Source organism: Gambusia affinis, linkage group LG14 (genome assembly GCF_019740435.1).
Source record: "Gambusia affinis linkage group LG14, SWU_Gaff_1.0, whole genome shotgun sequence".
In the NCBI taxonomy this organism is placed as follows: Eukaryota; Metazoa; Chordata; class Actinopteri; order Cyprinodontiformes; family Poeciliidae; genus Gambusia; species Gambusia affinis.
Genome location: NC_057881.1, coordinates 25,910,407 through 25,934,719, shown reverse-complemented (window position 1 = coordinate 25,934,719; position 24,313 = coordinate 25,910,407). Strand labels below are relative to the sequence as shown.

The following is a 24,313-nucleotide window of genomic DNA, read 5'->3' as shown; positions in this document are numbered from 1 at the left end:
AGCAGGTGTTTTCCCTGGCAAATACTACAGGGTTTCTTCAGTGTGCATTGAGCAGCTAGATGATTTCGGGCACAACGCCAGCATCGTTTGTTGGCTTGAATCCAGCTCTTTATTTCTTCTTTGGAGAGCTTAGACACGCCATCACATTGACTAAAATAATGTTCTGTGCTCTCACAATAGGCACAATAGGCTTTGCTCTTAGTCTTCCCTCTAGCTTGACTCTCCTTTGTTAGCAAAGAAGTCTGTTCTGAGGATCCTTTCACATTATGCAGGACTGTTAAGTCTGTTTGAAGGAATGGGCATCCGCCTTTCTGCAGGTCTGCTCTCTGCTACCCTTCCCACCAGCTTGGTTATCGAAGCCTTGACACCATGACTCTTGGCGAAGCCATTCAGATAAGTCATGGAGGGTGTAGGTGGTGCCAGGCTGTTTGAACTGATGTCGACGAAAATCAGCTCTTTGCTCTGGAGGGAGCTTGCTTATCAGGCGGGCAACGTGAGAGCCGCAATTCAGTTCCACTTCTCCCTCAAGGCCCAGTGTTTGCAACAGACCAACTAGTGACTGCACCTGGAGAGAGAACCTTTGGAAAGCTACTATATCACCTCTCCTTATTTCTGGGCCATCTAGGACACTTGCAATTTTTCTTAAAGCAAGTTGATGAGGTTGTCCAAATTTATCATGGAGGGCAGCCATGGTATCAGTATAAGGCTTTGGTGAATTCAGGTAAGCGTCAGCTATTAATCGAGCTTCATCAAACTTAAGGTGATCCACAAGTATTTGATACTTAAAGAGTTCGGTTGCGTTAGGAGGGAGTAGGTTCTCCAGGGCCATTCGGAGCCTGGCAAACTCAGTAGGATCTGAATGGATGAACTTGGGGATTGTGGGTTTGGGCCCCCTATATACCATCTCAGATGAAAGAGGTGGGGCTGAATCATGCCAGTTCGACATCTCACACGCCGCCCCTGTGACTGAAGTAGGGGGTTTAACCTGAACAGGGTTTGGTTGCAGCAGACCTGCATTTCTTGATGTCCGCTTTGAGGATGGCTCAGGATGTTGTGGAGGAGCGTAGAACTCATTTTCTCTATGCTCCTGAGCCTGAGGCATGCGTGTCGGCAGAAAGGATTTACGGGGCGAAGATGCTGTATTAGGCGGAGGGTAGTACTGTAATCCATGATCTGAATACTGTTCTTCAACCTTTAGTTTGGAAAATCCTGTAGGCAGCTCCTCTCCAGGTTCAGGCCACGGAGGTGGATCAGGCCACTCCTCCTCATCTTCATCTTTAATCGGTCCTGTGTTAGTGGTGGTAGTGTACACCCTTTCTGAGCTACTCATAGGGAGCTGATACGTGGTATATTTTGAAGCAGTCAGCTGAGCCATGTCATTTCTCAGTGAGTGGGCAGCTTCAATCAGTGCTTTGATGTCACTCCTCGCTTCATTAAGTTCTCTCAGGCCCTCCTGTAGAACTTCCTGTGATTGAAGTAGCTTCTCTCTTTCCACCTGCAAAGCTCTAAATCTTGTGTGAGGGGGTTGGATGGGGAACTCCCGCAGGTTGTAGGGGGAAAGTTCAGGTGTGAGATTCCCATAGTTCCTCCCTTGTTCACTTCTCTCCAGCCGAGGAGAAGTAGGAGGGCAGGTTACATCACTATCACCGTAGAAAGGTGGTGCATTGCTATACTCAGGTTGGCGTTCCACATGTCTTGGGATAGGCGGGGGGATTTCCCAATGTGGTGTTTCCCTAATGGAATGATGTGTGTACTCAACTTCGAAGTCATCAAATCGGCTTGGTCGGCGTGACTGCCGTTTAGGTCTCACATCAGGGAATGTCGCTCTGTCTGGCTCCATCCTGATAGCTTCTATCCGGCTCGAAGGACCAGTGTTAGTTAGGATAGGTTCTCAGGTATTTGTAGCCAACAGGATGGTGTATCGGTCAGGATACAGGAAAGAGGACACGAGATCAAACTTCACTTTGGATGTGAGCTGGTTTATTTGTCGTGATGCTCAGTGTTGCCAGCAGTCTGTAATAACAAATAAATTGCCATTAGGCTAACATATTACAGGACCAGAGGTTCAACTAATACACTCAAATAAATATCCAATAAGGAATAAACTTAACTTTCCACTTTGCATGTAAAACCACGACATATAAGTAACTCAATTCACATAAAGGTTAGGCGCAGCCTCTATGATAAAACACGAACATAGACAGTCCTTCGGCTCAGCTGAACATAAAATGTACTTTGGCGCCATCATGTGGCTGGATAAAATCCCGGCACAATGGCGGCAGCTGGCAGCGCATGCTCTTAATAATGCCGCAATAACTCAACGGAAAACAACAACAGATACAACCGAAATGCAGTTAAATGGTATTTATGGTAAACCTATGAATTTTAAGCAGGCTCAACTTAGTTCCAGCGCTCAGAGCCCCCGCAACATCACATACCCGTCCTCTCGTAGCTTACACATATAATGACTGAATCTAGAGTAAACAAACAGCACGCTAGGTGCGATAACTTACGTTTTGTCATCAACTTAACACTCGGAGCATCACTTATCAGAACTACACCGAGAATGCGGTCTCACATGTCGAGAATGCAGCAAACTGAACCGGAAGTATATAAAACTGCTTTCCTGAGCGGTGGCGCAGCACTAAACTGAGGCTTACGTCACTTCCTAGAGTAAACTAAACCAATATTACAAAATAAAATACAGAAATGTCAGAGCCTTTTATACAGTTTGTTTATTGCAACATTTCAAGCATACAGGCTTCATTTTATGGAGAGCTAAAAGGGACAAAATTAAAAACAATAAATACATCCGCAAATCATGAATTAAATATATCATGAATTAAAATAAATGTCTAACTGATATATTTGATTCTGGATCGGATTTCAGGTAAATGATTGAGAATTATCTCTACTGCTATCGATCCCTCTGATGCGATATATATTGTTACTGATTTATCGTCCAGCTCTACATCACCAGGAAATAACTTTGTAGGGGCGGAGTTAGAGGCGGACCTGTGGGCGGAGCTAATCCTTTTGAACTCCACTTTTTGATTCTTTGTACAACAAAATTGATAAATTAATTGTCTATTAAATACAATTCAAAATGATTATGTCATGGAACGGTTGGCTAATAATTTATTATGTATATCTTTTTATATGTCAGAAAAAATATATTTCAACCATTTAGGTCGATACTCAGTGTTGCTATTTCCTGAAAGCCTTCAAAAATATAATGCATCAAATATTATAAGGAAGAACCTTTTATCAGAAGAGACCAGAGGTTGGTTTTCCTCAAAACTTGTGCATTAAGTTTGCATTACATACATCAGCGTGATTTATCAGTGCACGGTTACGACCGTGTAAACCCATGGGATCAGAGTTTACAGTGTACAGAAACTGAATCAGACATTTTTACTAGATGTTGCAGCACACATAAAATATCTAATATTCTAAAATCAATCTCATATGTTTGATGCAGCCTGCTCAACTGCGTTTCAAAAAATAAATTATATTCTAATTTTCCTACATGAGCAACTTTTCTCTCCCTGACATCCGACGTCCCGGTTTAGAGCGACCTTTCACCTCGTCACGTTCTCAACCAATTGGCTGGAGCGATTCTGTGATCCAGATTTAGCACGGCTATCAGTGGCACGGGGAATGCTGGCCAGTCATGGAGGAAGCAGAAGAGAAGCGTTTACCAGGTAGAGAGAAAGCGAAAACCTGCAGAATAGCGAGCAGCATTTTGGTTCTAGTTTAAAGTCAAACAAATAAGTGTCCTTCCTAAACATTATTCAGAAACCTTATTGTGGAAAGTAGCAAGTGCTTGAACATTAATTTATTACAATAAATCTAAACAACAGCCTCAGATTCTTCATCTCATTTATTTTCAGTTTGTGTTTTTACATTTTTACTCCCCGTGTTGCCATCTGACATCTGCAAGGTTGGGGTTTTTTTTATTTTTTTTATTGCTAATTGGCTAGCATAAAAATGGATGGATTTTAGACTGGAAATGGAGATGACTAGTATGCTGTCCTCTGAAATTAAGTGAGTATTTAAGGATCTGCAACCTCCACGAAATACAAATAGCAACTGATGTTTATTGCTACATAAGCTAATGGGGATTACGAAAACATCGCTAATCATGGAGAAGTATAAAATGTTAAATAAATGCTTCTCGTCGGGTTTGAAAAAGTAAAATAGATTCTTAACTCTCCCTGTCTCAACCATTTTTAATTGTCACTGATTGTGTTTCTTAAAGACATATCCAAAACACCTACAATCAGTAGCTAACAGATGCTAACGGTGTAAATAAAAATATCGCTAATCACAAGGAAATATAAAATGCCATTTAAATCCTTCTGAGTTTTGACAAAATAAAATAGATTTTAAGTCTCTCTGTCTCCCAATCATTTCTAAATTGTGGGTCTTAAAAACATATTTAAAAAACCCCAGCTAATATCAGTAGCTAACAAGTGCAAATAAAAACATTGCTAGTCACAAAGAAGTTTAAAATGCCAACTAAATCTTTGTCTCTGGATTTGGAAAAAAATAAATGAGATTTTAAGTCTCTCTCTCTCCCAGCCATATTTGAATGTTATTAACTGAGTCTTGAAAACATATTCATAACAGCTAAAATCAGTAGCTAACAGATGGCCGTAGCTGTAGAGGAACTGGAGATCTGACTTCACCAATATTTGATTTGTGCATCTCTATTCTCTAAACTTCTGCAGTAAAAGGAGTGGTGAGCTGCAGTGTGTCAACACCTACCTCAAAGCTCTCACTGCTAATTTAAATCAGTTCACAGCCATTTGTTCTTAAATGATGGTAAAATTAGAGACATTTTCACACGCTAATCAACGCCGCACATGATGCCGCTTTTCAGGTCTTTAAAAGTACCTTGAACACAAGGTGTGACGTGTGTCTTTTTAGGAGACGGTGTTTCAGGTGACACGTGTGTGTGGGTGTGTGCGTGTGTGTGAGAGCGTCAGGAGAAATAAAGAGTGTCGCACAAAAGCAGAAACTCATCATACAGCACTCACCGATGCAGGCATGAACACGGACGGTCAGCTGGGTCCGCAATATAACACTGTGCTTCTTCCCTCTGGACCTGAAACAGTGGGGAGGACAAATCAACCATAAAAATTACTAATAAATAATCATTGATTTTTCTTTTTCTTTTGGACACATGTAATAATTTATGTTGCTGTGTGAGAAGTGACAGAGGTTTTGTATTTTGCAGTGACCTGCATCAAATTTGCGCCCCTATACTGATACACATCTGAACCTGGAGATTAGACAGCAGAAACGCAAGGAGACACAACAAACGTTTACACACATCCATCCATCCATCCATTTTCTTTACACCCTTGTCCCCATTTACACACACACACACATATGCAAAAATAAAAAAACACACACATACACACAAAAAACTCTGCATGCCAACATGTTGATGTGCTTTCACACTCAGCAAGATGTCCCCTGATCTTTCTGGACAAATCAGTGTCTTCCATCACCAACATGATAAAATCCAACAAAAGCAGGGAAAGCACCGCTCTGACAGTGTGTAGTACTGCTGCAGTGCTGCTACTTATGCAAAACGAGCAGAGAAGCAAAATCTAAAGAAGAGAGCAGACGGATTTCTGTTATCAGCTGCGAAGTGAAGGAAAATATCAACACAATCCAAAAGTGTTCTCTATAGTCTGTTGCCTCAGCAAAGCAACAATAATGTGGCGCGGATTTTCAAAACAAGCAAAGAAAAACTTGCATAAAGTGGATAAAAAAAAAAAGCAGCATTAAAGATCAGAGACTCAGTCTAGTTCAGATTTATTTTTAATGTTTTAATTAATACAAAGGCAGATAAATAAATAAAAAAAAAAACAGCTCAGAAGGAGGTCAGTGACATAATCTCAGCGATTTTCTCTCCCAGGCTGAGATGTCCGTGCCGTGGAAGGACTTTGTTTACTGCGAGCTGCGGTGAGCAGCGTCCCGCCACAGCTGGAGTCCTGACGCATATTTGACTTGTGGGAAAATTCGGAGTGAAAATCTGGTGACCAAAATGCTTTATCGTGTATTAGAAACTGCAGTTCTCTGGGCAACGGGGCTTTTTTTTTTCTTCTTCTAGGCCTTCCATCCATCTGAGAAGTTGAAATATTTAGTATAAAAATAATCCAGGTAAAACCATCTATTTTGGCGTGTGTTGTGTGTGTAATATAAAATGGGGATTTTGTCAAATGCAGGTATTGGAATTCCCCATTACGTAACCGAACAAAGAGCCACGTCCAATCAGGAATTAGCCTCGCCACATGTTGTTGATTTTCAAAGTAGTTCCAAGATCTTAAACTAGAGAACACAAATTAAACCAAAAATAAAAAAATAAAAAATTAAATAAATAAGTAATTCTGACTCTGCACAATTTACAAATTTGAAAAAGTGTCCATCTTAAAAAGTGACCATGGGGCAGGAAAGTCATACCAATACAAACCAGTCAGAAATACTTCTAAAATATTCTTCACCTGTCCATCCTCTGGACTCTTGGGCAGACGGATACTAAGAAATGTCCACATGGAAACAAGCACGCATACAAATAGACAAAAAGAACATCGCTCATCTGGGGGACAGCCAGCACCGATCACGCTCCCCAAAAGATCAACATACCGCAACTCTCCACGAACACACAATGTCCCAACCGTGCCAGCAGCCCCCATTAGCAGCTGCCGTGTGCATGCGTTTATTTCTAATACCTTGTGGGGACCATTTTCCTGACACATACTACGCAGCGGACCAAAGCCTGGTCCCCACAAAGGGAAGTGCTGTTTTGGGGTCAGGGATCAGATTTAGGACTAAGGTGTGAATTGCGTTTTGGTTAGGGTTAGGGTAAGGTTTAGGCTATAGAAAAGAATGGAAGTCAATGGAAAGTCCTCGCAAAGATAGCTGTGCAAACATGCGTGTGGGTGTGCGTGTGTGTGTGTGTGATACTCAGGGGTCTAATGGGAACACGCTTCAGGCGCAAAAAACAAAACCAGACAATAAAAAAGTTCCTCTAAAGTGTGTTTTAATTAATTTGCTAAAGATGGCCGGGGCTGCTCGTTGTTAAGCTAGGAGTTAGCTAGCGAACGTGGTTAAACGCATTCATGATTGTTTAGGGCTTTCAAACGTTTTGCTGCTTACAAAGTATCTTTTGTGTAGTTTCTTGTGCAACTATCTTAATTTTGTCTCATTTCAGGTGTACTAACTCACAAGTAACTTTCCAGTAAGATGTGTTAAGTCAATAATTCCTTAATTTTGATATAAAAAAGAAGCACTAGCTCCCCTGACAGATTTCTAATCTTTTGTACATGGGAAAAAATGTCTTGTTATTAGTGAAGGCAACTTGCCAGTGGGACTACAACTTTATCATCAATGTTAAGAAATTATTGACTTAAAACAAGCTCCAGTTCTGTCTTAATTTAAACGTATTGAAATGTTTAGACTAGAAAGCAAGTCAAAATTACTTTGTGTCTTTGTTTTTTTCTGCAGTGTGCTCAATATTTGTTTTTTTTTTATGTCACTGAATATCTTCCTAACCTCACCAAAGTATTTCCAGTTATAGAGAGAGAAAAAACACACAAGCTATTAAGGCTAACTTTGCTAAAAGGACATAATTTGTTTGGGTGTCTTGAAAACGGGGCTGTGAAAATGATTTCTAGTCACTTGTTTTTGGAAGGCACATGTATCTGTAAAGGTCATCGTTTCTAAGCGAGGGCTCAAACGGGAGACTTAGAACCTACCCTACCCTAACCCATAACCCTAACCCTAACCCTATGAAAACATTAAGTAAAACTGAGTCTAGCGGCGAGATTACGGCTGGACGATTCCCAACAGCGTGATTTCTCTTTCTTGTAAGAAGGAAGAAAGCGGAGTAAGTTGTCTTTGAGCCAGCTGACCATCAGTGCACAGCAACAGACGGGAGAAGGTCAGTGCTGCGCTACTCTTGACTCTTAATGGCTTTGGCCAAAAATGATAAAGATCTAACATTTAAAAAAAATATATATATACTAAGACAAAATTATTTCAGGCAATGTCTGCGCAGAAGTTCCACTAAGAAATCTCACTGTTAGTTGCTACGATATTCAAATTCAGACAACTTTATTAATCCCAAGGCCGTGCATTCACCGCTAACATTCATCCACTAACTAGAGTCACTGACTAATTGAATAACAATGTGGCGTGAATAAAACAAAAGATAAACACAATAGAAAAACAATATTAGCAGACAGATAAATTAATAAATTTTTTGCAGTATTTTTTTTATAAATATGTTAAACATGAAATTTATTTATTTTATTTTTGTAAAGGTTCGATGTTTTTTATACACGTATATTAAACCTAAAAATAGGAGTACAATTGTTCTGGAATTGAAACATGAAAGCAAATTTCCTAGAGCAGTTGTGGGGGGGGGGAAAGCAAACAAACAAAAACTAATCAAAATATTAACTTTTCGGGATTGTTTCCGCTTGATTACGAAAAAAATAAAAAAATAAAGAGAGATGACTCCTCGGATTGTAAAAGGTCTCTGACTGTTAGTCTGGAGTATAAAATCCTAATAAATTACATTGGATTTGTGGTTGCAAGTGACAAAGTGTGGAAAATCTCAGTGGGTATTAATACCCTCGCAAATGGCAACGAATGTTCTCATAGTTTCGGGTTTTATAGCAAATCCTGAAGCCTCAAGGGAGAGGTTTCTCTTGGCTCTAAACAGAAACACAAACTGGAAAACTACGGCGATGTACGTGACGACGTTTTGTTGCTACAATTTAGTGTCAGCACAACCTGTCCTTTATACCTTCCAGTTTTCTTTTTTGAAATTATTTTTATTTTACTACACTAAAGACCAGTGTGTCGTTTATTAAAAGAAGAAAAAGAAACAAGAGAGAAGAGTTATTGCTCTGGAAAGGAAAGGAGGGCACATCTGACCTGCTTTACAGAGTGCTTCATACTTTCCATGAACTTGTGCTTCCCAAAAAAAAAAAAAAAGAAAAGAAAAAAGTCCACATCCAGCAGCTTGTGATTCGGCTCGTTATGTGAGAAAAAAAAAAAAAAAAGGAACTCAGAGAATATGTTTTGTGAGGGGGCAAAGTGGCGGAAGAGCCTCTGTGGTGCTGAGCGGAAGGGTCTTACCCTGCATCGTCCGCCTGAAACCCCTCCAGCTCGTCCCTTTGCTCGGCCAGCGAGGACTCCAGGTCCAGGTAGGTCCCATTGTGGGACAGCTGAAGTGTGCAATCGTCGAGCTGCAAAAACACGAGAGAGACACGGCCGTCATGAAACACGGAAACGGAACCAAAAACAACCGAAAACGTCTCGTCGCTTCCATTTCACCGCAACTCACACCTCGCTTCCCGGCCGCCGGAAAAGGCCAGTAAAGTCCATCTGGTGATTGACGCAGGCGACTCGACCCGCTTTTCCAGCGGTCACTTACTTATGTCTATTTATGTTTCACACCCTTGAATTACAAGAAACAATGTGAGACTCTGAAATAAAGCCGCTCTATTGGGTCGAGCCAATGTCATGTACAAGTTGTCGGTGGAGGAGCGGCGGCCGCTTGCAGCGGTGGGGATTCTGCTTTTGGCATTACGGCGGAGCTGCTGAGGGAATTAACTCGTAATAAAGCTGCAGGGACGTGAAACCAAAACCAGAGTGCAACAAGGGGCAGCTCTTAGTGCATGTAAATACCAGCTGCGGGAAATGTGAGACTTGAATTTTGCTTCAATTGGTATTAGGCGAGAAGATCCAGCATTTTTAGCTGTCTCTGCATCTGTGGACAGGGTGCAGGGGGTTTCACCCAAAACCTTTCTCACATGTGTATGAGTTAGCACAGTCTGTTTCTCGTAAAAAACGAAAACAAAAACAAAAAAACTAAGCTCAGATCTCGCACCTAGACGCTGTTCAAACGACAAAAAAAGGAAAAAAAAGCACCCCACCGGCGTGGATCTTTTATGAGCGCAGTCACCAGGTGGGAGCAGGTGCAAACAACTATGGAGACGACTCACAAAAAGCAACTTACATCATTGTTGCAGACGAGACCCTGGGAGTGTTGTTCCCTGGTTAAAAGCCGTTCGTATCAAACCTTCCACCTGTGACTGGGTCGTTCTGGTTCTGGTTCTGGTTCTGCTCTGCTGACCCCAGAAGCAAATATGAGGAAGCAGCATCCAGCTTCTACGCACCACAAATCCAGAAGAAACGTCTAGAACAGCAAACAGCTGAAACACTGTCCAGAGTTGCTTTTGGTCAACATGATGTGCTTTTGCTTGATGATTCTGATGTAGACAGTTGACAAAATGTAATGTTTGTTGCTTGTTTCATAGTTGATAACTATCTGACGATTTTTTTAAAAAACATTTTTTTACGTTGTAAGGACCTTTGAACCTCCTGGTCGCTGAAATGTGCGATACAAATAAACTTGACTTGGAGATCAGAGGAGTCATCCATCGGTATTTAGCAGGTCGGTGGTATCGTTGGGAATCTCACAAGCTTAGGTGTGCCGCCAATAAACTCCCACCCACACACACACACACACACACACACACACACACACACACACACACACACATACCTCCACAGCCGACCATTCAAGTGGCCTGACGACACTTTGTGACCAGGGCAAAACCTGCTCCTGCTCCCCGTCTGTCCGTCCCTCCCTTTCACGTAGAAACAGGGACGGACTATCAGACGGACTCGCAGCATAAATATAACTCTTGCTATATTTACTCTGTTCTGAGGCAAGCGTGCACTCGGGCCGCAGAGGGTGAGTGAGTCCACAAGGACCTCAAGTCAAATGGGGGCACAACCAAGACAGACACCAACGTTGGCATGTTGTTTGATTTGAACATGTCCAGATCATAAACAGACAGGGCTTCTTTTTTTTTTTTTATGACTTTTGACCAACGATTAGCAAATGGAACATCAGATTTCTGGACAAATATAAATAAATTAAGTTGAAATCGAATGTTAGGACATTCAAATTAAACTGGATTGAGAACAAATTGTCATTATTCATTGGTGCTGATAGACTGGGTGAAGGACGTTCACCATTTTTATCATTTTGTTAGATTTTCTATTTTAATGGAAATGTTCCTAATTTAAAAAGACTAAAATCACAAACCCTAACCTCATAAGCCAACACCAAAGTTGTTTTTCTAAATTTCTTTTGCTGTACAATTTAATCTTCCACCAACACAGTTCCAGACAACCTTCTTTACCAAACTTGTTCCACAACGTTGACAAATATAATGCAGAGAACATATTATTAGCTTGCTTCCCCAGAAGCAGCCGGCCTGGTCGCTAAGCATATCTAAAAGAGAATCCCACTGATTCTCCAGTTTGGAACTGGAGCATAATTGGGTTTGATGCAATCCCCACATCCGAGTGCCAACCTCAGAGTTAACTGGAACGTAACACACCACCCATAGTGGAGTCAGAGTCCTCTTCTTCTGGAAGTTTCTGTATCAAGCAACACACCTTCCTTGGTTGTTGGTGGCTCTACAAGCAACTAAATTATTCGTATTTGTCTTGTAAATAATTAATTTGAAAATTTCTACAGAGTACCAATAAAAACAGGTACTTCTACTACAGATTGATCTTAATCTTACACAATAATCAGGCATAATGACAGCAGTCCTGCAAAAGTTTCCCTCTCTTTCCCTCAGAGGAACATTAATCCATCTGTGTCAACTAGCTAATCCACTTAGCAAAAGCACCCCTGATGCACACAGGTCCAACTGCAGAGATGTTTTGGCCCGCTAAACACCTGGGATTTGTGTATTTTCTCAAACAAAGCACACTACGGTAGCTGGCAAAACACAAAGGAAGCAAAGAATTGCAAAAGAAAATGGTTACAAAAGAAAAGCTAGCATAAAAAAGAGGAACCCAGAATGCTAAAGCTAGCTTAGCATCGTTTTTTTGAGGGGGTAAAAGGGAGGTTGGTGTTCACGGCAACATCAGGTCAATGTTAATGGAAAAAAAAGTGAAGCAGTTTTTAAATTGTTTTCTGTGCACATTTCAACAAAAATATTTACGGGTTGTTTACAGAAAGTGTCAGAATTTTATTCTATGGCCAAAATGATGCTGGTTTGCAGGGCTTTATGAAAGAGAAATCTGGGTTTTCATGCCTACAACACAGTGAGGTAAGGTGAATCCAAGTAAAGTTAATCCCAAATGTGAAGCCATTGTTGTTCACACTTTCTATGTGTGTGAGAACTGGTAAATCTGTCCAGGACTGGGACAAAAGGACTGGAAACAACACGTGGGGGGTGGGGTGGGGGGTCATGTCCTGTCCCACTGCCCCAGTTTTTGTGGGTTTTTTTTTTTTGCTGCTGTGAGAATTAAACAAAAGCATTTTTAATCCCATTCCACAGTCGTTCTCCAACATCACCTGAATTTTCACCAGTCAGGTTTTTCTTTATAACTGTTCTCTTATTTTTTTTCTTTTAAGGTTTGATTATTCCAATTTTGACCCATTCATTTGTTTGTTTGTTTTTCTCAATTTTTTTCTCTTTTTAATTTTTTTTTTATCCAAAAAGACAATTACTTGCAGGTTAAAATAAAAAAAGGTGGCAATAGTGGGAGTTCTTAGTCTTAATGACCTAATGCAAAGGTGTGAAACTCATTTTCATTTTGGGCCCAATGAAGATTATTAAGGCTCTTAAAGGGCCGGTTGTGCCAAATGTATTGATAAAACCATTCACAAACTGTTAATATATGAATGAATTCCTAAAAATAAATATTATTGTACATCTTTTCAGTCCCTCCAGGACTGCATAATTCATTTTGTAATTTTTTTGCAATTAAAAAAAACAAAGCGTTTGTGACACTAATTTGGAAATATTTGAAACATTTGCACTTCTATCGATGACAGCATATGTGACTTTTATTACTTGCTGTATGGATTACGGACTATAATCTGACATCAGTTGAAGCTGAGGCAGCTGTTCAGTACAAGTAAGAAAGTTTTTGACAATTTTTGAGAAAAATCTGCAATTACCTTCCAATTATATATTAGCTCAAAAAAAGTCAGAGGATCTGTTGATTTTGCATGAATTTCCACAATAATTCTCAAGGAGCCCGAGGGACTGATTGATTGATGTAATTTGGCAGTAAACAGATAAAAACAGCATTGATTTTATTGATAACTTTATGTTTAAGCACACTTAGTGTTTAGTCTAGAATCTAGGGGGCCACATAAAAAGCTACGGCCCAGCTTGAGTTTGGCCCAAATGAACAGGAGGCGGGGGAACTAAAACATTGATACAGAAAATGTCAAGCGCAGATAATAATCGACTGAATTTTCCTTGATGGATTCTGACTTTTGACCTATTGAAAGACGCATCTCTACTGGAATCTGGTTGGCAAATCAAAGACGGAAGAAATCGACTCTCATTAATTGATGCATTAATGAGAATCTTGCAATTCCATCATTTTTCGATGGACTCAAAACTCTTACATCATCCACCACAGCACCTACGACCTCCTTCTCTTCTATGTCACATAATCTTTCAAATAAAAAGATCAAGAAAACGTCACAAACACACCTCCTAATACAGCGTCAACCAAAGCCAGTCTCTTCCTATGAACTCTTGTCTCGGGGGATGCAGGTATTAATATACCAAAAACACGTCTCGCTGTTTGTAGATGGAAGAGAGTCGGCTCCACAAAACGGGGGCCAGAGGAACATAATGACCGATCTGCTTTACACCCATTTAACCAAATTCTCCCAGAAGGAGTGAAGCAAAGAGAGGAAGGAAGAAAAGCAAAAAACACAGGAGGGCGAGAGGGGCGGGATGTAATTACTTCCATGTTAAAATAACACCCAGCCTGCCGATGATCGTGGTCAGTCGACAGTTATAGATGCCCTTACGTAATTTAGCCGGCGACTTTTAGCGACGCAGGAGATTCTGTTCTAGAAAGAGCGTGGGGGGGAAGGCTTTTCCATGTGGCCATTAAGTCTCTCAGGGCTGCTTTAACAAGAGCTATTCGCTAATTCAATAAAAGTCGACCTCTGAAGTGCAGGATTTACTGGGGATTTTTTTGTGTTTTTTTTGTAGGGAGGGAGTTTCTTACTGTAAAAGTGTGCAGGCAAAGTATTCATGCCCCTTGGGCGCATTGTGTGGCATTACATCCACAGACTTCAGCGTATCTTACTGGGAAACTGTTTGGTGGACAAAAGCATAAACGACACTGAAAAGACAAGAATGCACAATTTTCAAATTGTTTATGACTAAAAATCTGTAAAGTGTGGCATGCATTTGCACTGGAACAGAGTTTGCAAAATGTCTTCAGGAAAAAAAAAAGATTTTGACATGGCTTTGAAATAATACTTTATTTGCTTGTTTTGTCATTTATTTTATTTTGATTCATATATTTTTAATACTATTATGCATTCTTGTACATTTTGTTATTGATCTGTTTCCCCCCCCAACATTTTTTAGCTTTAATGCCCATTTATTTAGATCAAATGAAGGGAGTGACATTTTGGGGAGCGCCTTGAGCTACGTTTGGATTCGTTACACACGACATTTAAACACAAGCTCATTCTTAATAAAAATCTTCAGAAATCACCTCATTAGTGGAGAGCTTCAACCTGTGTGTAATCGAACAACAATCGGCAACAGGAAAATCCTTTTTGAGGGTCAACTTTAAAAACAAAATAGTACTTTCTGGTGTACGTGCGAACCCATCCCCACCGCGAGACATGACAGCTTGAGCGCCGGCGATCAAAACAATGCATAAACTCTACCTTGATCCCACTGAAATTCACTACAGTTTGCTGTTGTGATGGTACAAGATATGAAAAAAAGTACCACTGCAGTAGACCGAAACCCGTGCGGTGAGCTGGATCTCTTTGATGATGATTTATCCGAACTGTTCTGACAGAAGGGCAAGAGCAGCTTGGACCAAGCAACACATCCAAGGCTCTCCGATTTAGCCCTAGCAACCCGGGCTGTGTGTTTATGCTTGTGTTTGGTCAGAGAGGTGGAAGAGGACGTAGAGGAAGAGGACAGGAAAACCACAGCGCCCAAAGTGAGGAGAACAAAGTGTCGTAAGGATCCAGGCCACGGCCACAGGAATTCTGGGACAAGTGACCTATACTTTACATGCAGCCGAGCCAGTCGAGCGCAGAATTCTCCCATCACAGCATAATAACCCAGGGAGAAAAGTTCAGGACGCTGAGGGTACAGTGAGAAGAAAAAGCCGCTTTAAAAGACTGAGAAATAACCCAAGAAGTGAAACAAATCACTTTAAAAAAAGTGTCATTTTTCAGATTTTTCCATGTTATCTCCAGAGCAAATCCTTAAAAAAGCCCCAAAGTTCGGATCCCGACTATGCGACGGGCAAAAGCGCAGCGATTCCATCCCATCCCTATAATCTAAGCACAATATCCAGTTGCCATAGCACACAGTCTTCCTCTGGGATGGGAATAAAATTGCAAACACAAACACAGACTGCACCATCTGTCCTTGCGTAAGTTGTAATCATAAGCTTTTCTGTGCTGTGGGCTATTTTTCATTTGTTTTGTGGCTTTTAAGGATCGGGCAGCACAAGATCCACTGGTTTTGGAAAAAGCCATTCCACTGTCGAGTGCTGGCTCGCCGATGGGGTCATGCGGCAGCACTTCAAACTCCCCGAGTCTCCCTTTGATTTTCAATTTAAACTTTACTGTCTGCTTATTTGAAAATCACACAAATAAGAGGGCGTATAATAAGGTCTGCATCACTTTGACGGCTCGCCTGGGTGAGTTCTGGGCATCGGCTGGTTACCGATGCTGAGGTACTAAAGAGTTACGATTTTAAAACCATTGGAATTCTCCATCATGCAATCCTACGGTGCAACGAGCTTTCAATGAGATGCCAGAGAATGTGCCGCCATAGTTTATGCTTTGAAGCATTCCCCACTTGTTGGTCAGCATTAGCAGCTAGGTTAGAGAGGGCTGCTACAGTTTATGCACGAGAAACAAGACTGACCACTTGATATTACACTGGACTATTGAAAGTATTTACTTGAAGGCTTTCTTCCAGGCTTAGCAGTGTGTTTACATGACTTTTTGGAGATTCCTATATCTGTGAGGTCAGACTCAAATCAATCAGCAATTATAAAAAGCTTGAATTGCCAATTGGTTGTTTTTGTTTTTGCTGAAATGTTGCTAAATATAGGAAGAAATTCACAGAGTTGGCAACAGTGGAGTGACTATTGCCAACTGCATTGCCAGCTGCAAACCTGAAGACACGACCCGTTGGGCCAATCCTCTCAGAGTACAGTGGCTAGTTTTTAGACCTTGAGGACGTAGATAAGATCAGCTTCACACTCATCGGAGTCCCAAAATTAAGGAAATCAGATCCAATTTATCGGCTGGTCCATTTTTCGACACACCCCTAATCTCTACTCTAATTTACCTACAAGGTATTCTACAGGGTTAAGCTCAAGAAACACCTATTGTGACCGACTATTCAGGCGCCGATATGATTTTTTCTCTCATGAAGATCGACTATTCATGTGAGAGTAAAAAATCAATCGTAGGAAATTGCTGGCGGTCTGCGAGGCCCCGTTACCTTCAACGTGTTCTAACTGCTGTGCAGATCATCCGCAAACTTGACTTGATGTTGGGGAATGTATAGAACATTCCAATACACTCTCTGCACTATCATAACCACAAAGAACAGCCAAAATGTAACATTGGGTAGGTTTATATTTCAGGTGCCATGCAGTAGAATTAGATTTTCCAGTGATGTATTCCACATTTATCCAAAAACGCCTTCTAATATCACGCAATCCAAATCAGAAAATCGGGGATCAGCAGGTCAAGTATTTTTTAAAAAGGGATTTTTTTCCCCTTGTTCATCAAGACATAAGAACTTCCACTGTTTTTTATTTCTAAAAATACATTAACTCAGAGCATAAACCTTTTTTTTTTTTTTTTTTAGCGCAATAACATATGAATATAAGGTTTAGGAACACATGCCATGATAAATAAATAGAAACCAACTTTGCCAAAGAACCTGCAGCAGAATCTCTGAGTTCTGATGTTATTTTAAAGCATCAGTCAGAACAGAAGCGGCCAGTCAGATCTCAGAGGAAATCAGAAATCGGTGTATCTCTAATAATAACTCTAGGAAAGGTTTGTGTTCATACCAGTATCAAGTGGAAACCATGTTATTTTTACTCGATTCTATCATCCCTGGAGAATGTCATACCAGCCCATGCCTGGTGTGATCATGTGTTCCAGTCAGCCTTGTCAGTGAGGAATGTACCGTTTTGTTTCAACGTCATCTTTTCTCCCCATCAAAACGGCCCTAAAGCTGCATCTTTTCTGCGCCGACACGCTCCTCTGACTGAGCCGGTCATCTGGGATTGGGGTTGCTGGGCGCCTGAGCAGTGGGACTGTCATTTGGGGGCAGAGGAGTGGGACAGCTAGGGATATATCTAGTCGCCCTGTTGCGTTTGCAGCCACCTGTTAGAGTGACGAGTAGAGCACAGATACGCAGCAATCGGGTTCACTTGGCTGGAGGAGATTTCAACCTGACAGGGTTCATTCTGAGACTGAGAAACCCCTAAAACGGCAGGGTCAAAAGGAAAGACCTTTTCTTTTTACTACTGTAGAACTGGTAAAGACAGTATACACATTAAGACCTCAATAAAAAGTGTACTTCATTGAGGAAAACTCCATTAAAATTGTGAAATTTCATTCCGGCTTTTGTTTTTAACGTGTGCCAACCCAGATTATCAGTGACCCCCTCTCTTTTTATAACCTTCCTGCGACCGCCCCTGGATATTTAATCTTTTATAAGTGAAGGCAGCGTTTCGAAGCTGCTGAAGGCTTTGTGGCAACCTTGTTTCATTCCACAGATTGGAGTCACTTGTGTTCTGAAAATAGCCTCTGAATACTGGCTGCTGGAGTGTATTTGCAGGAGCCTTGAAGGGGAGAAAAACAGAAGTCCAAAAAACTCCATGTGGTTCTGCTCTAACTTTTCCCCAAACACACCCAAACGTTAAAAATATAAACAAACTGATATTCTACAACAGATTTCTGTCAGATCAACTCATCAACACTCCTTGTTTCGTCTTGTTTTTGTTTGTTTCCATAAAGGAAGGTGATTCCAGCGCTGTTTACCAAAGGGATTATCCTACCTTGTGTGGAGCTTTGAGGAGCCGATGGACGCCCGCTAGCTGGTTGATGAGGGGGATGTCCTCCCGGAAGGTGTACACCGGGGGTCTGGTCGGCTCTGGAAAGTTAGTGCTGTTGAACGGATCGGTGTCATCTAAAAACTGAACCCTGCAGACGAACGTGGCCATGCTGCATCCATGCAAGTGGCTTCTTCTGAGGGGACGGACGGGGCAGGGTAGAGGGTAGGAGGGCAGTCGAGAGGTTTTGAGGGTGGAGGGTGGTAGGAGAAGCAGGAGCGCTCCTCAGCCGGTAACGACGACAAATCCCCGTCGCCAAGAACGCCCGGAGCGAATGTGGGGGGATGTCGCCCTTTCTCCGTCTGCGGCGAGGCTCGCTCGGTCCTGAGCGGTCGGGAGTTATTCTCGGAGAGGCAGGTGGCCGGTGATGAAGAGGAGGGAGCAAAGCGGAGAGTGAAGGATCAGCGCAGCCTGGCTGGGACAGCCGGTCTGCTGTCTGTCTGAGCCTAATCCATCCCACCCCTCTCTGACTGAGCTGTGTCTATTTTCCCCTCTGCCCTCCTTCTCCTCCTCCCTCACTCTCTCCTGCTTTCCATTGGCTTCCTCCATGAAAATCATCTGAGCACTAATCCGATAGTCATCTGAAACAACAACAGTAAAACATTTTAGACTGAATAACTGTAAAAATAATTAATAAATAACAATAATAATAATGAGAGGTTTCGGGATCAAATTTAGGCTTGGAAATTTTGTAATATATACTGCTTTATTTTAGTTGTAATTTATTCATTTATTTATGTCATTTATTGACACCAGAACTTTGTTTTTAACGTTATTCCTGTGGAAAACTGTTGATCTCTGGTGACATCTTGTGGCCACATCTTGCAGCTGCAGCCTCTTCAGTCTGTCATTACAGCAAACTGCGCTGTACTTTACTGGAATTTTCTATACTGGACAACAAAAAGTAATTTTTTTGCTTGATAATTTGAATGACCAATTACTGTATACCTCTTTACTAAAATTTTTTTATTACATTTTAAAGATAACAAAATATCAAATTGATTTTAAGTAACTTTGAATTAGCTTAAAAATATAGTTTTAAAATAATAAACACAAAATAAAAAATAAATCTAATTCCTATGAAAAATCCGTCAAAATAGATGATTCTATCTTTAAAAAAAAGTGTGAAAAGCATATCAGTATCGCAATGCTGCCATCTGCAGGCTGCCTCGGGAAGCTATTTTGATTACGCAGGACTCACAAATTTATCAACAAATTAAAAAAGATAAGCGGTTAAAGATTATAGCCTAAAAATTATATTTATATTTTTGAGTCCATCAAGTTTTTAACCGTTTTACCTGAAGACATGAAAAAAGGAAATAGAGTCAGATCCAGCTTTTACAAACCTCAGTAGAAACTGGGTAGGATTACAGGTTAAACACAAAGCACAATAATATATATATTTTTAACTAATCAAAATTAATACTGAAGATGCTGGCCGTCTGGCAGCTAAATCTAGCGTCAACTTCCTGGTTAATTAAAGAGACGAATTGGCAAAAATATCTCCTTCATACCACCAGGGGGCAGAAACCCTCTGTTTTAACCGCAGCTAAATTAAGTGAGTGGTTGGAAAACTTAAATTAAAACTGTGATTGGATTTTGTCACCAATCTGAATACAACTCCAATCACAGGACAATATTATGAAGATTGAATAAATAGGGCTGTTGAGATGTATTATTCAAATCCAATAAATATTTCACAGAATCTTTACCTGTAACAGACTTCATGTTTCTCACAACGACATGTTTTTATCTCTACTTTTGGCCTGAATGCCTAGGGGTGCAAGATGATTTCTCAGGGCAGGAAGTTAAACTTTGAAAAAAATCTTTTCTGCTTTCTTTTGCGTTAACTGTACCACCTCAACAGTTTCCAGGCGACTGCATGGCGTAAATAACTCACTTATCAGAGAATCCTGTTTTATTCCTGTTTTACACCGGTGAGTAAGTGACAAAGTCCAGTTTCGGCCGATTTTGCTGAGGATCTGGAAATCTGTTTATGTATTTGGCAGCTCCTCCGTCAACCTTTGGACGTGTGGCTTATGGCGTTCCTTCCTGGTCACACAGGCGGAGCTGGGTGAGGTTTTCTCGGATATTTTCTGTTTTGCATTTCTTTCAAAAATGAAATGTCGGCATCTTGACGGCAGAATTTGCGGGATTCAATCAGAACGGCCGAAGCCCAATCTTATTGTGTTGTCGCTAGCGTTTCAGAAGAGGATAGCATTTGCATTTTTCCCACAGAGTCTTTTTGTCACTCATTTACAGTTGCTCCTTACTTTAAGAGTTACTTAATCTTTCGAGCCCATTGACCTTCTGGTCGGGGGAGTGTGACCAAATCTAAATACATTTTTACGAAGCGAAAAGGTTAAAATATAGCTGAGGGATGCAGATTGTTTTATAACTTTTTTTTTAGAACATTTCATCATCATAGGTTTGGGGCTTGGAGACAAGCCAGACGATTCCTCTGGTTTTATTTATCGAGACGAACAACTGAATTTACCACAGCTGGACTCCATTTAATCTGACCAAACATCTCAAGGATAACCAGTGGTTTTGAGCGTTACTGTGAATACTTATGTAAATTAAATTTCTTGGGCGTCTTTTTTTTATTATTATTATTTTTTGATTAATTTGCAAAACAGGGGAGTTGTGTGTGGAGTTTCGAGGGGAGAAAATAATTCAACACAACTTGGAACAAGTGTAGCATAGTGTGGAAAAAGTGAAGTGCTTTGAATTCTTTCCAACTGCGATTAAAAAAATAAAATAAAAAATATTTCCATATTATTTATTGGACAACTTTAAGTATTTCTTGCTTTCATGAGACTTCAGTCAGAGGCATCTTCAAATTCGTTGCGATACAGATCGCTACAGGCGATCTTTCCTGCCCACTACAGCCATCACCATCAACAATATCTCTTCATACAACTGAGTCACAACAACATTAAATTGTCCCTTTGAGACCAATAAAGCATTTTTTCAATTGAATTGAATTAACACAGTGACATAAAATCATAATAAAACACATTGAGGTTTGTGTAGGGTAGAAATACTTTTTTTTTTTTAATGCTCTGCACTGATTTTCTTTCAGTGCTGGTGGGGATATTGTCTCATGTCTCTGTCATGAGACCGTCCTCTGAGGAGAAGCATGTAAATGTAAATAGAGCATGCTGTTGTTTTGAGTCTGTCGCCGTGTGATAGCCTCAAACACGGCCCTGAAAAACAGATCTCCCAACATGGGGGACAGGAAAAGCAAATAAAACACACAGCGACGGTACATAATGGCTCAGCAGCTGTTTATTTATGCAGCCTGTAATGTTTCTGACTTGTTTTGCTGCGTTTTAGACCTCCGGTATATCCACACAAAACAGGGAGGGAGGGGAGTACTCTCTTCAGCCAAGCACTCCATTTTAATGCTCAAAACTGATAAGGAAAAGTAGAAAGGTTAACATTTAAAAGGCTTGAATTAGAAATACTGAAAGCCAGCCTTATACAACTGGGATGTGTGACCGTGAGCCAGCATTTACATGCGCTTTGAAGCCATTTGTGTTAAATATTAACTCAGACGGATGAGATGTGTCTTTACAATAAAATGCTAAGAAACCAATTTAACAGAAATGAATGACTCGCACTTTAAGTCGTGGGTTGTAAATGCTTTTTAGGCGTGTTGCCGTTCTGCTGTATAAGGAGTGAAGAAATAACTGATTAGACGGATTCTGATCTTTGGGTTTTTATCATTCATGTGAAAGTTTGTGAAAAAAATGACAGTCGTGCTTCATCTGGTTTGGCTTTTTTTTTTTCCCTCCTACACATCTAAATGTTTCAGATCATCAAATATGTTGTGTATATATATATATATATATATATATATATATATATATATATATATATATACAACAAAGACAATCTGTGAAAATAGAAGAAAGCAGTTTTTAAATGATGATTATATTAAAATTACACCATGTAACTTGAATAAACAGTTTTTTTTGTGTTTTCTTTTAACAAATTTGTTAAAACTATTTATGAGAGACAATCTGTGAATAAATGAAGCTTTTCCTCCTCCCTGAGTTACGATAGATTCTCCAAAAAAAAAACAAAAAAAAAAAACCACGGTCAAAAGCATCCAATCAGCACCAGGAGGAGTGTCTCACTGTTAATTAGTGTTGTCAATCAACCTTATGTACACACTGCTAAACGTGCTAACAGCAGAGAAACAACTTACTGCTCCATTAAAGATGTTTATCCGCCATCATTGGTGGCCATGCTAACTAGCATGAGCAGTGCACACACAAGGATGACTGACAGGACCACGATTTGATTTTGCCTCCTTATTAAATGTGATTAACCACGTTGTTCTGGGCAGATGAGTTCAACTGACCTGTAGCTTCAGTTAATCATTTAAATAGCACCTGCATGACGACGTGAAGTAGGATGAAGGATCTAAAACAGCCACAAGTCACAGCCGGAGCCAATATGACAGAAGACACTGAGATCCATCCGTCTGGAAAGGAGTACAAAGTCTCTTCCAAGAGTCTCATTTGTTATTGTGTTTAATACGTTTCAATAAAGAACTGAACTTCTTGTAACGGCAGATGTTTGCGCCCCTCTGCACCACATACATCATGCTATTTACTCAGTGCACAAAACGCTCCCTAATTAAAACAAACACTAACCAGGCAGAGCGTGAGCTCCTACCACAGCTAAAAATTTAAATAAAGTCAAAAACATGCTGCGCCTCGTGCCTTATCGTGTTTTCTTTCCTTTCAAACCGCTCCTGTTGTTATTTGGGGATGCAACCTTTGGTTTCTCCTGCTCTGTCTCCACCAGCGTCATGATGCCACGTGAGCGGGGCTGTAAAAATGTCATAAATTCATTTTGCTGTCCTCTGCCTGTTATCCGTCTGTGGGCCCGAGCGAGATACGCGATCAGAGCCTTTACCGTTTTGTTGTCATCAATTTTAAAGGTGCTTTATCAACTTTTATTTGTTTAGAAAAAAAAAAAAGAAATCAACTTTCGTCGCAGCTCCACAGTGAAAATCCTTTTCAACAGCTAAATCTCCAAATCGAGGTGTTAGAAAACAACAGCCGCGGTTGGCATCTCAGGATTACCTTGTCTCCATAGCAACCATTAGAAGCTACTTTCATGCCAACCACTAACTGGGATGCATGTTGGGTGGGGGGAGCCTTGTCTGTTCTACCATGTGGAGTTTGTTGTGCCCTATTGAGGCTTTAACTGAATTTAAGAGATGACTTTTCAGCAACAGAAACTCTGTGCTTTAGAATGCATAAAGCTGTGGGTCTGTAGCTGGATCTTTAACAGGAAAATTATCCAATTTATAAGAGAAATTAGGTATTGGACACAAAATCAACCACTATCACATATGTCCCCCAGACTAAAATCCTTTGAAAGAAAAGATTGCGAGTAGAAGATAGCATTGAAGACCCTTGATGATGATGATCTTAAGAGATTGTGTAAAGATGAATGGTCAAAGTTCCCTTCCGTTGTTTGCTCTAATCTCGTGAAATGATACAGGAGAAGATTAGGTGCAGTCCTGCGGGGAAAAGTGCTTCTTGCCATAACAAAATGCATTAGAGGACAAAAATGCTTTCTAATGTGAGATTTCTAGAAGGTCTGAATGAGAGACGAACCAACTAAACAATATGTACAGTGGCAGAGGGAACCATTCGTAAATAAGCAGGTTTAGCTTGAAGAATTTCCAGAGGTCTTCAACAAATCACTGCGACATGTTTTGGGAGTAAAGATGTTGACAAAATTAAAAGATTACCGACTTAAACCTATAAATCTGCTATAGTTTATGAATAATTCAGGTCTTCTTGTTGAGAACAAGTAGTGAGAATGTCAACTTTTTTTTGTTATTTACATTTGACACTGAAAAGAAAGGGCAGTGCACTGTATCATATGACTGGGCTAAAGTGCCTGAAACGTGCACATTCCTCTGGGGAGAGGGGGTCTGTGATGAGATTGGTCAGTGTTGTGGTCTGACCAGAGACCTCCCAGCATCAGCCCTCCGGACACCAAAGCATTTCCTACAGAGAGTTCACCAGAGAATAAGAAAATGAAAAACACGACAGTTAAAAGAGGATAT

The 24,313-nt window shown here is 40.6% G+C and overlaps 1 protein-coding gene across 1 annotated transcript; it reads right to left on the bottom strand.

The window, feature by feature from the left end:
• Positions 1–341: 341 nt before the first annotated feature.
• Positions 342–18,717, bottom strand: LOC122843955 (FH1/FH2 domain-containing protein 3-like). The gene is made up of 4 exons (XM_044139110.1): positions 18,160–18,717; positions 9,163–9,272; positions 5,043–5,110; positions 342–2,013 (listed from the first exon to the last, which is right to left on the bottom strand). Exons 1-4 carry the CDS (start codon positions 18,322–18,324, stop codon positions 1,997–1,999), a joined length of 360 nt encoding a protein of 119 aa, XP_043995045.1. The 5' UTR covers positions 18,325–18,717; the 3' UTR covers positions 342–1,996.
• Between the last annotated feature and the right edge of the window lie 5,596 nt (positions 18,718–24,313).

What these genes read in the sequence shown, in the direction of transcription:
- LOC122843955 (XM_044139110.1), bottom strand. Translation starts at nt 18,324, where the DNA reads ATGGCCACGTTCGTCTGCAGGGTTCAGTTTTTAGATGACACCGATCCG. An exon ending in TCCTCAAAGCTCCACACAAG is followed by an intron (nt 9,273 to 18,159) that starts GTAGGATAATCC and finishes GTGTTTTTGCAG; the next exon opens with CTCGACGATTGCACACTTCA. An exon ending in TTTCAGGCGGACGATGCAGG is followed by an intron (nt 5,111 to 9,162) that starts GTAAGACCCTTC and finishes CCACTGTTTCAG; the next exon opens with GTCCAGAGGGAAGAAGCACA.